This window comes from Aphis gossypii, chromosome 3 (genome assembly GCF_020184175.1).
Source record: "Aphis gossypii isolate Hap1 chromosome 3, ASM2018417v2, whole genome shotgun sequence".
Taxonomy (NCBI): domain Eukaryota; kingdom Metazoa; phylum Arthropoda; class Insecta; order Hemiptera; family Aphididae; genus Aphis; species Aphis gossypii.
In genome coordinates this window covers 33,095,564-33,109,113 of record NC_065532.1, presented here as the reverse complement: position 1 = coordinate 33,109,113, position 13,550 = coordinate 33,095,564, and the positions used below count along the sequence as shown (strand labels likewise).

At 25.4% G+C, this 13,550-nt stretch overlaps 1 protein-coding gene across 4 annotated transcripts; it reads right to left on the bottom strand.

Moving 5' to 3' along the window:
- Positions 1 to 5,099: 5,099 nt before the first annotated feature.
- On the bottom strand, positions 5,100 to 13,502 carry LOC114131450 (tubulin glycylase 3A-like). Of its 4 annotated transcripts, XR_007605111.1 has the most exons (12): positions 12,930 to 13,502; positions 12,622 to 12,751; positions 12,296 to 12,513; positions 10,556 to 10,753; positions 10,291 to 10,488; positions 9,147 to 9,363; positions 8,993 to 9,083; positions 8,712 to 8,876; positions 7,800 to 8,053; positions 5,550 to 6,275; positions 5,322 to 5,484; positions 5,101 to 5,266 (listed from the first exon to the last, which is right to left on the bottom strand). XR_007605111.1 is itself a non-coding variant. In XM_027996666.2 (10 exons), exons 1-10 carry the CDS (start codon positions 13,359 to 13,361, stop codon positions 5,947 to 5,949), a joined length of 2,232 nt encoding a protein of 743 aa, XP_027852467.1. In that variant the 5' UTR covers positions 13,362 to 13,502; the 3' UTR covers positions 5,100 to 5,946. The 4 variants fall into 4 exon arrangements, 1 of the variants encoding a protein (XP_027852467.1); XR_007605110.1 differs by having other exon boundaries at positions 5,101 to 5,484; XR_007605112.1 differs by having other exon boundaries at positions 5,101 to 5,465.
- Between the last annotated feature and the right edge of the window lie 48 nt (positions 13,503 to 13,550).

Sequence of the window (13,550 nt, the reverse complement as noted above, 5' to 3'; positions counted from 1 at the left end):
AAAAAAAAATTTTAATTAAAAAAAGAACTCTTTACCATGTATTTCCATAAATTTGCAGTAATGAAACTGACTCTATTTTCTAACAGAATATTTTTACACATAGAAAATGAAGTATCCTACATCTACTGAAGTGTATGCACTACTTCATACCAGAAGTTTTAAATTAAAACACTAAATTTTAAACGATCGATATCGATGTTTTAAGTTACTGACCGTATAGGTACTGCAGGCAATGTATATGTAAATCGATAATCTATTCATTTAATACATTTAATAAACAAGCCGAAAACGAAAACAATAATAATCCAATACAACCATTTATTCTGTATTCTGGGTTTTTACGTTTCTTATTAACTCATTTTTTTTTACAACACCATAATAAACATATTATTATACAAAATCCACAGCAAGAATAATTTTAAAAAATCAACAAAAGCATTTACACAAAAAATAAAAAATAAAAATTAGTTTATTTGAAATCAGAATGATGTGAAACGAATTTCTATATAAAAATTAGAGCTCTATTTCATATAAAAAAAGAAGCATATGATTTAAAATCTAAGCCCCAATAGTTATAATTATAACTGTGTTTGACCCAGCGAAAATGTTGGTACTTGTTTGTTATCGCCCCTTTAGTAGGTACACCGCACAAAATTTATCTATTTATTTATTAATATAATTTATGTGGAGAACACGTCTCGAGGAACAAAATCTTAACTATCTTAAATATATCTGAGTTCTGGCCTCCATTCTAATTATGATAAAATATATGTAATATTTAATTTAAGATATTATAAAACATTTATTTTTCCAACATTTTGTTATTAATAAAATGCATAATTTATTTATTATATTGTTTATTTTATTTAAACATTTTAATGATAACAAACAAATACCAACATTTTTATCGACAATAATAATTATTGTCGATAAAAATGTTATTAATTATTGAAAAAAATCGAAATTGTCTCATTCCTATAAAATGCTTAAAAAAAAGCCAAATTATTTTGAACATTGTATCATGCATGAAAAATGATAAAATAAATATTTGGTTAGAATTTAAAATATCAACGGTTATTGGTTTTTGAATTACAACAAAAGAAAACAAATCGATTTTATGCAATACTGGGTTTGCATAAAAATTCTTGTTTTTCATGCTATTTTTGTTTTCTTGATTGTTTTAAAAATTACTAGAAATATTTTTCTATAAAAGTTTAAGTCTATAAAAGTTGATATGTATTTTTAATTTATTAACAATATAATATGTGATTATCTGATTGATTAACTGATTGAATAACTTATTATTACTATTATTACTATCGTATATATTCAATAATAATAATATTGCATAAATTTCTCTCCTCGTCCTAACACGATGTCATGACCTAATGATTGTCTACTCTCACTGCTCCACGTATCCACGTAATGAACTTCCATCAATTGATGACTCCTTTTTCCTAGTACTTAATCTTTGTAAAATTTAGCTACCTAATCTACTTTATAATATTTTATTTTATTCCATAATAATTTTTTAAATATAATTTGTGTTTATTTTTTTATTTTTTTTTTACATTGCGTATAATCTGTCAATAATATTCATTGGTATACCTATGTGTTGGTATATTTATATGTGTTTAATTCCATAAGGGATATTTTTATATGATATAAAACCAATTAAACAAAACATGAACATCTATTTTTTATATTTCTTTATTACAAATGATATAAAATATTGATTGTTATAGTTACGAGAAAGGAATAATGATAAATTAATCGTTCATTGTGGTTATTTCTCTTCTCATATTAATTTAATGAAATAAAGAATAGAACATTCCATAGCAGTAGTTTAAGTTTTATTGTAAATGGATATTAAACTATTGTATAACCAATTAATTTATTAGCGAACAAGTATAGTTAAATTGTCAATAAATGAAATGTTTATCAAGTATAAAAATATTATTTACTACCCCATTAAATGTTTGATCTAAAATTAATAAAATAAAGTTTGGATATTTATTTTTAAAGATAAAATAACTTGTATTATTATATAATGTAGCTAAAATCTTAAATCTTCTAAATGTTTAATTTATAATTTATATATTTGATAGTATCCATGTAAATATAATATTATTATATTATATTTATGATGAATTACTAAATTTTATTTTGTATTTCTTATCGTACTGTGTATTATTATCAACGACCACGACATGCGATAATGAAGAATATTGGGTAAATATTAATCAAATTTAGGATAAGAATATCGACTTCGAGTTACAGTTTTCATATTTTTTTTTTCTTTTTAAGTCCAAAATTGTATAACACTATATTATAGTCAACACTAATGTCATAAGTCATACCTAATAAGTTTTCATGGTGTTCCAATGTATCTAATTTTGTCAGTAATTTGGAACCCCAGAGGCTTAGACGATTGCGAATTTAATTACTATCTCTTGAAATTCATCATGAATTCATGAACCACGTATTTTGTGATTACATTCATCCATCTGTGTACTTAAGACATTCATGTTTCTTAATAAATACCTAAATGAGTAAATTAATTGATATTTATATTATAATGTACTTTATATAGGTACTCATCTGTACGTTGCAGCAGCTCTCGTCCTCAATGTCGTTTTTACATTTTTCATTTATTCTACATGGATTATACTTAAAACTGTTTCAATTTTATCATACGAGTATATTTGTGATGTACTAAACATATTTGAAACCTTTTGAGTTATATTTATAATCTTAAAAGTGATCCTGAATAAAAACGCGTCACAGCTAGTTGAATTGGTGGCTGGTGCAGTGCATAACTGAGAACCAATAATACATTCGTTTCACCCAAGGGTCCTATACTCAAAATGCAAAAACATATACGATGCACTGTATGTATATATATATACAAAATATATAATACCGTAAATGCGAACGCCATTTAAATACGTTCTATATACACGAAATATTATTGAGTACAGAATACAGTATGTATGGATATACCAAATGGTGATATATATACAAATTGTTTGACATTTGTACATGAAGTATTTCTAGAACAGGGCTCTGTTTTCTGTAGGCTTCAAAACAACAACGACTGTATTATTTTATTTTTATTTTTTTGTTTTTCAATCACTTAAAAACAGGTACCATAAAAATAATGCAATAAGTTATTACATTATTTTCGATTGTTATCAGCTGCAATAACAATACCTTCCAATCGTATCAGAAATTAGGTGTGATTATTACACCGAAAATATTCAACTTGAGTATAAAATAGACGTCATAAAATGACCAATATTATTTTATTACTAGTAGTGTGTATAATATAATAATGTAGTGGGTGTTGTATAAATAATGGAACTTGCATAACTGGCAAAGTATATCAGCCTTTTTTTTATTATCATTCAGTGACCACTTAGCTAATTAGATTATATTATTTTATGACTTAGAAATCAGTACAATAGGTATAATACGGTATAAAAATTATGGTATGCAAATGCAGTACTTCTAAACCAATGTATATTTTTTATATATACATAAATAGTAGGTATATTCTCTACATTTTACGTGTACCTAATATAAAAGTCTGCAGATTTTTTCTGTACGATATTAAATTTAATGAATATTAGAACTAAAGTTGAATGCTCAGTAAAATAATATGTATAAGTATTAAATATATAACAATGATGATACTAATTTAATTTTTTTTTTAACTTGTTCGATATTTTGTTTTGGATAATCAAAAATATTATTATGACTGATATTTATTTAAAACCACAAAAATTTTAACATGAAAACAAAATATTTGAAAAAATAAGTTAGAACACTACTAATATGTCCGCCTAGGTAAATACGTTAAATAATAAAATTATTAATTAATATATTAATTTTGCATTTAAAATAATATGAATAAATATTTTATATTATTTATTTTTTTTTTTTTAAATGTAGCTAACTAAAATAACAAACTACTCGTACACTATAAATAAATATAAAGTAACATTATTCATCTATACTGTCATATTGATCATCAATTTGTAGAATAAAAATGTTTCTAGTGTCCCTAAGGGTCTAGCTATTACAATACTACGCTGCATTGATCGGCAAACAACAATGAATGTTTATGTTCTCGAAATATGAGAATTTGGCACGCGACACTTATCTTATATGTATATTGTACAATACATTAAAACACAAATGTATTATATACGTGTTATACTGTTATGGCAGTTAATATTATGTATGTCTCAATAAAATAGCATAAATTTAGTTCCATTTAAACAAAGTATAGCCCTGGGTATGTACACGTGTTATCTAATCCCAAACGGGCATGTGTATTTTGCAGAATAACATAATGTAATATTTATTAGGTACGAAACTAATGATAAGTCAAGATTTATATTAACTATTAATAATAATTTTAGGTCCGAGATAAATATAATATACTATCTTGTTTATCATATTATAGTGTTTAACGGTCACGTATTCGTTTGTGGTTTATGGATCAGAAAAACATAAAATATTAGTTTGTAAAACAATTTACACTTTTTTGATGTAATAACATAACAAAGGTACGTAATAAAAAATAATTTGACTCAATATTCCACAAATATGTTATAACCACGATTAATATCTAAAATATATTTAAAAGAAAACAATTTAACGTTAATATAAATTATAGTTCTGTTTGTCGAAAACGTACCAGAAAAGTATTAAAAAACAGCAGTAATAATATATTGAAGTCAGCAGTGTTCATAATACACAACGCATGTAAAAAAAGAAGTTTGAATTAAATGCAATAATATTTTTTAAAATGTAAAGCTAAAAATGCGTTCGATTTTCCGAAAATTCAGTTATTTCGGTACAACGTTACAAATATGTATGTAATATAATTTGTAGTACCTATCTAAACATGACAACAAAACTGGTTTAATCTTCCAATCAATTAAAAAAATACTAGAAATTACATTTGATTCATTAAAGTATAAAATAGATACAATTAATTAGCAACTACTATATAGGAACTACTCTTAAAAATCATGATGATAATGAAATAGCAAAAATTAAAATCGTTGAAATAAAATGTATGTTTATTAAGGTATTTGTTAAAATGCATAATTTTGTATATTATACACAGTTTTATTTAAACTCGAACATTACGTAATTATTAATACCTACGAATTTCCAATTGTATTTATTTATTTATAGACCCCACGAGTCAATATCCTTTATTCACGGCACTAGTTATTTTTCAAAGAACCACCTAACAAAAAAAAAAATTAAACTTTAAACTATTAATTGTGTCAGATACATAATACTCCTCTTATTGTCCATGGGTTTGAGTTTTTCGGGACAGTTCTACCTACAATAGAACTTCATTTTTCATAGCACCGCATGTTTTCTTTCTCAATTACTAGGTATACTACGTGAACATCTGGTTCAAATGGTGTGTACTTAAAATACTGGGCAATAAATTATTTACTAAAAAGATCAACATAGTGCTTCTTTAAAAATTTTTTGGAAGATTAGAAAACTTTCATACATACCAGTATAAATATTTTGGTTTCAATCAAAGCGTCTGATGGACTATTCAACGAGTCTGCACTGCACGGCACCATTGAATTAATCATCAGATGAATGTTCGGAGTTCGGTTCAACCAGCTAGTCTGATGATTATTTTAAATGCTATTAATAGTAAGCATATCCCTCCAAAAAAAAACGATATTATTTATGAAATTTTTTTATCGGTATTATATACTGTTAAATAGGATCATAATTAAAATTTGTCGTGCTTTACACGCATGTAAAGACTGTGTGTATAGTTCTATTGACACAAAATGTTCATTTTAATTATCCAAAAAATTAAAGTAGCGTAATTTTTATGCAGCCCACAAAACCTTTTTAATTTTTTAGGAAAATCCATAATGAACGTCGACTATTGGATTATATTAAGTCGCTGGTGCCCAATAAGAGATCACGGTTTACACCAACATAGCGTCGTGCATCTCGTTTGTTCTTTCGAGCGATCATCTGTAACCGCATTTCGGCCAGATTCTTCTGCACGTTGGCCATCCGCTGGTTGTAGCCGGTTGTCAGTGCTGCTGGTCCCACAGCAAAGATCACTGGCGAATCGAAGGGATTACTACGATTCGAGAGATTTTTGGCAGGGTTATCCTGCAATACAACTGCAGCGGTTGATTTCCACTTTTCCGGCACAACCTTTACAAATAGCCCTGTGTCGGCCTTTGAGTTTTTTTCGTAGTCCACCGTTACTATACCCAAATAATAATAATAAAATTAATAAAACTACAATAATATTATGATACATTTAAATAAATAAATGATAATAGTCAAATGTCAGTACTTGTCAGTAAACGTATCAACACTGTAGTGATTGATTGGTATAAGATAAATATTGAACTCATCCCCAGAGTTGGACTGGTATGGTTTAATAATGGGCAACTAAGTCAGTTATAAAACTAAATCAATTATCCACTTCAAAGTTTAAAATATCTACTTAGTTTATCATTACATTATTATATCAAAAAAATCAATACGTAGGTAAATTTACTGCATACCTACTCCATTTGAGAGGGGTGACTTATGTCTTATAATGTGTTTAATGTGATATCTAAACACTTTTTATGAAAATTGTACGTGATTTTTTCATGGTTAGTGGATTTAAAACTATTAGCTTACTTTAGTTTTTTCCGATTTATATATAATACAACTATTATTTCTTGGTATAAAAGCTTAAAAATGTAGTACAAGCTCTTCATGCTTTAATTAAAAAATATCAAAAAGTGGCACCTTTTTTTATAAGCAAAATTCGTCAAAAACTATGGATATTTGGAAATTATTTTATAGGTAAAATGTGTGATTATACCTCTGAGGATTGCAAATTTAATAAAATATTTCTCATTTATTTTTTTTATGAGCAAATGGAGTTTACATTTTGAGAAATTGGATATTAAAACTTATAATAACGATTTATTTTTCAAAATAAGAAATTTTGTTATTTTGTAATTTATCAAAAAATATTAATGGTAGAAACTTGAATTAATATTTCACTATTAGTTATTTATAATTTTCTAAATACAATGACATTAAAATAGATATTTGTAAGTAAACATTTAAAATTTTAGAATTTTTTTTATATATATTTTTTTTTTGTTTTAATTATTGATAACAATTCAAAGGCCAGATAAAAGATTAAACATTTAAAACAAAATCCCAAATAAGTTGTTTTCAAAGTGATTTAAAATACTAAAAGTAAATTAGCTATATATTTTTTAAATTAAAATTATTGATTGGATATTTAAATGAAAAATAATGATTTTAGTTATTTTGTTATAATTTAAGAGTATTATTTATATAAGACTTGGAATTGATGCGTATGCCTATGTATATAATATCATTTGGCTATTTATATTGCTCTATAGTAAGTTAGTATTGAAATTTTGATTTAATAGTTAATACCATTAAATTATTAATAATATGATAAATAAAATGTTTTCAAAAAAATTAATCGTAGCTATTTACATGCTACCATATTACTAATAAAAAATGTATTTTTTTTTTTTAATATAATATAATTGTACTAATATTATGACAGTCTTTACCACACATGTGTTTGCAAATAATTGGTTTGTGTACTCAATAATTTATTCATTAAAATTGAATTTTGATAAATTTGTCAGAGTGACATGTACTTATAATGACGAGATAGCAACACTCAAAATCTATTTTATAGAAATGAGAATTTTTTTAAAGCGCTATATATAAAAATAACATACCTTTCACGATATCATTAAGGAGCATAGGAACTAAGTTGGCAATAACGCTCGTCGATGGATTCAGTCCGGGAGTGGAATTAATCTCGATCAAATACGGAATAAAGTTTTCGGTTATCAAGAAATCGGCCCCGAACAATTGAAAAGTTTTGTCTCGGTAATTCGCAGTGTCCGTAGTGGCCTGTAATACAGCGTATATACTCTCGCTCATTCCGGGAAATATCAATTCATCCCAAACGTATTCTTGCCCGATTTTTCTTAAATATGAAATCATAAAAGTTCGGTTACAAGAAAATACTAACAAAATTATATCATATGAGATTTAGCTTAGCATAGTATATAAATCATAAAAATAATATAGTTTGTTATTATTGAGATTAGTATTTTCATATTTGTGATCTAAAAAACTTTACTCATAGAAAATGTTTTCTATTTTTTGTTAGTCATCAAATTAAAAAAAAATCTATATCTATATTTATTATTAAGGGGTTTCGCGATTTCTAAATTCTAGGAAACATGTTATAGGCAACTTCTTTTGCATTTGGCTGTTGACCACGACGTTGTGTTCATTACCAATTATTATCATTAGTGCGAGAATATGGATATAGTAGTGTTATAAATTATTTTTGGTTGATTAAATATTTTAGCTTAAGATTTTTGAAATTTCTTAACCACATTTATTGGTTACTAAATTTGATAATACTGTGATAAAAAATATAGTTCCATCAATTTCTTGAACATGTTATGACAAAGAATTATGGTAATCTTTTTTTGAACAAAAATCCGGATAAGCGTTACAACTTAGCAACGTACTACGCACTGTTAATATACTGTTGGAATTTAAATAAGTAGTTTTTGACTAAACTTAAGGTAGTCGTGCTGATCCTTTAATCTGAGTGATATAGTGTCTTATACCTCAAATGGCTTTGTAGTTCTCTGTAATACCACATACACTCTTCCGGTACTTGTGGATTCCTAATTTTTCGATATTTTGTTTGCAACCTGACATTACTAAGATGAATAGATTCGTGCATATTTTTCATAGAAAAACTTTTGGCACAAAATCGTACGTAACCTTCTCTGTAAAAAAAAATCTAGTTATTAATCCATTTTTTATAATAGCCAATGTGCACGTATTTCCCTAATTATGCTTTATTGTGGATGATAACAATAAAATATACTTAGTACATACTAACTTGTACATCCACACAACTACTGGATTCATGTTGGTCACTAAAAACCATTGTCTCAAGTCAATCTTACATGTATAAACCAAGAGGGGTCTTTCTAAAAATTATTTTAATAATTGTATGTATTAATTTATTTTAAAATATAATAGATTGTTCTTACCTATATATTTCTGTACAATATAATTATTTCTAAAGACATTTGCTGCAGACATTTTGTGTTTTATAGCTAGCAAGTCTCTAGATAACATAATCCCGTGACCAGAACAATTTGACGTGGGTTTTACAATCCATGTGTTGGTAATCCCGTCTATAAAATATTGTGGACAATACTTCTTTACTTCTTCGAGTAAATATTTACACTTGGCATACACATCTAGCTACAGCATAACATAATAATATTATAATTAAACCACGAGCCTGCTGATTTTTTGGACTTAAAAATATATAAAAACAAATGTCTATATCTATGACTTATTATAAATTAACCAAGTCAAAGGTGTCAATATCGTTCAGATTCAATTCATTAATTGATACACTATTATAATATCAGGAAATTTAACAAATAACTTTGGTATTGTTTAATAAATGTCAAAACTCAATGTAATTAGATCATAATATTATCCTTAAACTCATAAAAATAGATAGATATACCTAATATATAATGTATAACTATGAATATATGCACATTAACTTTTTAACCAAAATATTAAATTAAATTAAAATATAAAATACTTGCAGTTCTTGTCTCTGTGAGTCTTGTGAAAAAAAAATAATATGATATCTCCATTGTTTTAGGAGATATTGCATTGAGTTAATCCTCACGGGACACTGTATATATGTATATATATTATTATTATTATACTAGTAAATGGACCTAATTTTAAATTTACGAACCCTGTGACGAAAAATGAAAATATACGTCAAAAGCATCTACTCAGTATTCTATAGTAATAACTATCAGATCATGTTTTAGAATTATATTTCATACAAATATAATAAAAATGTTTATTTTTATTTATAGAAATATTATTGTAAATCATAAATGTAAAGGTAAATGATTTAGTAAAGTCACTTAATTTAAAGAGAATATCTATGTGTTAGCTATATAATTTCGATTTCTAAAATATATCTATAACCCAATCTTTGTTGTATTTGTATTATACTAGAACTAGGTATAACTTAAAATATAAATGTATAATATTAAAATACGAGTATTAATTCCACTCTTGTCTTTATGTGTGTTCTCAATTATTTTATACACCAAAGCCAAGAGATTTTAAGTGTTAGTTCAAACTTGTATTTACTTCTAATTCATATATATACTCGTGGTCAAATTTGGCATTGCTATCGATAATGAGTTTCGAGTAATAAATCATAAATTCGTTCCATACTTCTTTTTGATTCTTAAAATTCCACATATCTTTTTCTGTATTTCCATTTTTTTGTTTATTTAGAAATTTAAATATACATAATTTTACAAAATCAATAATTGTACATGGTATCTGGCGTAGAAAACAATGTTATTACTTGTGTATAGACATATACCGTTACAATAAAATTGAAACTTACATTACCATTTGCTGAAAAAATCATCTTATTATTCTCAATAGCATGTACAATAATCTTGAGTGTGCTTACTAATGCTGTTGTAATGTAATCTTCTACAAATGCATCAATACCTGCTTCGGACCGAATATAATGACATCTCGGAAACATTAAATTTGTCACAGAATTTTTGTAATATTCCCAACATTGTGCCAACCCATCCTGTGTTTCAAAATAGATATTTAAGCCATATAACAAGGTAATGCACCTAATTAATCAGTTATTATTATGAAATTATATTACGTATATTCAAGTATATAAAATATAATTAATTTGTTAACAATTTAAAATAGGCGTACTCATAAGTTATAATTTGAATATTGAAAGAATGTATTAAGTTAAAATTCTAACAAAATACAACGGTTTTATTTCATTTGTATTAATTCAAAAAATATTCATAGGGACTTGAAACTGTTTACCACTACATACATATTGTATATAATTATTATTATTGTTTATTTATACCTTCACAATTACATTCTTTAAATATTTTGATTAATTTTAAACTATTTACCATATCGTTCTACAGTATCTTTTAAATTTACTAATAAGTTAATAGTATCTAGTAGTATGATTATAATATGAAATAAAATTATAATAATATTAATCACTATTATATCCAATAGATATATAAATACCAAAAGTGAAAAGATTTATATTTTCATAGAAGAAAATATAATAATCATTAGTTCTAAAAATATATAATAAAATATTCCTTAATTATTATGTGTTTATATAGATGAATGACCACCGTCTACACTCAGAATATTTTTTCGTATGTAATTTATCATTTTCAAATTTAACACATTCATTACAGTGAACTCTTACTCAATAGAGATGTGTACTAGACATCCATTGTAAAATAAAGTGAACTTTCTGGTTTTCATAAAAATGAAATTGATATATGGCATCTTTTGTGGATCATTTTATATTTTATTTTAATAATTCGTAACACTTACATAAATTAGCCTATCCAAAAGTTTAATAATTCATTAATATCGAACATTGTGCAAACAATTAAATTTATCAATGTTACTATCCAACAAAGAAATTAATAGATAGACGACGATATTGTTGCCTAAACTTGGGCGTTATGTATGAAACGACAGGTTCGATAGTTTGAAAGCATTAGTTAGCTTGAAACAATCAATTTATTAGAAAATAATAATAAGTATAGACCTATGGTCTAAAGAAATTTAAAGTTTGATTTTAGTGCGTACAAGGGGATTTGTTTATAATCTTTTTGACTTAACTTTCAAGGTATGTCAAGTTATTTAATCTTAATATTTAAAATACATAAAATTAGCATAAAATATAAACATAAAAATACCTACCTATATAATTTATTATTATTTAAATGTTTGTCCATTTCCCGTTTCCTCCTATCACATCCACCATTAAATAAGTGATTTTTAATGTTAAAATAATAAATAGCAAAATAATTTTTCATTTAACAGACGTCCAAGAAAGATTTCCTAAGTGTTCATTATTGTATTATATTCAAAAGTTTCGTTTCAGTGTAATTTAATATACTTTTCATCGAAAATGTCCAATCCAGAAAGTGTTTTTAAGTAAGAAGTAACAGTTATAAAAATGTAAAATTAATAAAATAGATGAACTTGTGTAACATAATATTATTTATCAATAATTTAATGAAATGTTTTGAAATTTGCTTTAATTAGGTACAATATATAGGTAAATTACTTTGGTACAAAATATGTGTCTTGGCATCTGACTGACGGATGTAAATTTATTTAAAGTTGACCAATTAACTAACTGTTTTCTGGTGACGAAAATAAAATTAGATTTTTTATTTTTTAGAATAGTCCACGATTGCATGCTTTTTAGACGCTCCATAGCGGCATCATTTTTATTAATTGACGATATAAGTGGAGGTGATTCAATCCAATTAACCATGTATGCTTAAAATATGAATTGTGCATAGTATATAAATTAGTATAATAGCAGGATAAAGAATTAAATTGTTCTAGATAAATGAATGTTATCATCAATGTTATTCAAATATTTACGTGCTGATTTTAAATAATGTGAATAATTTATTGGCGGTCTATCCGGATCTCGTTTTTCTACCCAACCGCGGTTTTTCATTTCTAGACTAATTATTGGAAAATATCCTAATACCGAAAATATTTTTTGTTCCTGCAAAATCAAAAACAATCTAAACGATAAATGTTTATTAGGAACCTAAATTAGTATTATTGTAATGAATGCACATTTCAACACAATCACATTAATCAGTCGTATTAATTAATATATTTCATTATTATTTTTTATATATTTTCTTGAAAATTATCGGTGTTTATCTATTTTTAAGTACCTTTATAGCTTTTAAAGTTCGATTAGTGACACTCGTCAGTGATTCAAAATCTAATGTTAGGTTAAATGAGTTCAAATTTAATAAATTATAATCGCACTCTTTTATCAATGCGTTATGAAGTTCTTGAATATAGTTTTTAAAATTTAGCTGGTATCTGGTATTGAGTTTGCCTTTTTTTGATGGTCCAGGGATTTGACATTCTCCTTTTAATTCTTGAATTTGATCAAAACCATCTTGTTTATTATTATTTTTAGTATTGTTTGTGGTTGAATATTGTTTTACCTCATTATCAAATTCAGTGTTGAGAATAGCAGCGATTCTAGGTTTTTTAAGAGTATTTGATTTTATTTTATTTTTTCGATTTCCAAATGTTTTTTTTTCATACCAACGTAACAAAGTCTTTCTTTTATCGGTGTTATTGTTAGAATTCATTATATAATTGTTCTCCTTCCAGATTGTGTTAAATAATTGTTATACATTTGTAACAAATTTTGTACATAATAAAAAACTAATTTTTTTTTAACTTATAAATTTAGAATTCAAATTCTGATTTAGATGTTTATATCCATGGAAATGAAAATTGTGTATTGAATTAACTATAACTGATATTGTATCATAAAC

Coding starts and splice junctions, on each gene's coding strand:
- LOC114131450 (XM_027996666.2), bottom strand. CDS start 13,361: ATGAATTCTAACAATAACACCGATAAAAGAAAGACTTTGTTACGTTGG. Junction 8,054..8,711: donor GAACTACAAAGCCATTTGAG/GTATAAGACACT, acceptor TTCATATTTAAG/AAAAATCGGGCAAGAATACG. Junction 6,276..7,799: donor CCTTAATGATATCGTGAAAG/GTATGTTATTTT, acceptor ATTTGGGTATAG/TAACGGTGGACTACGAAAAA.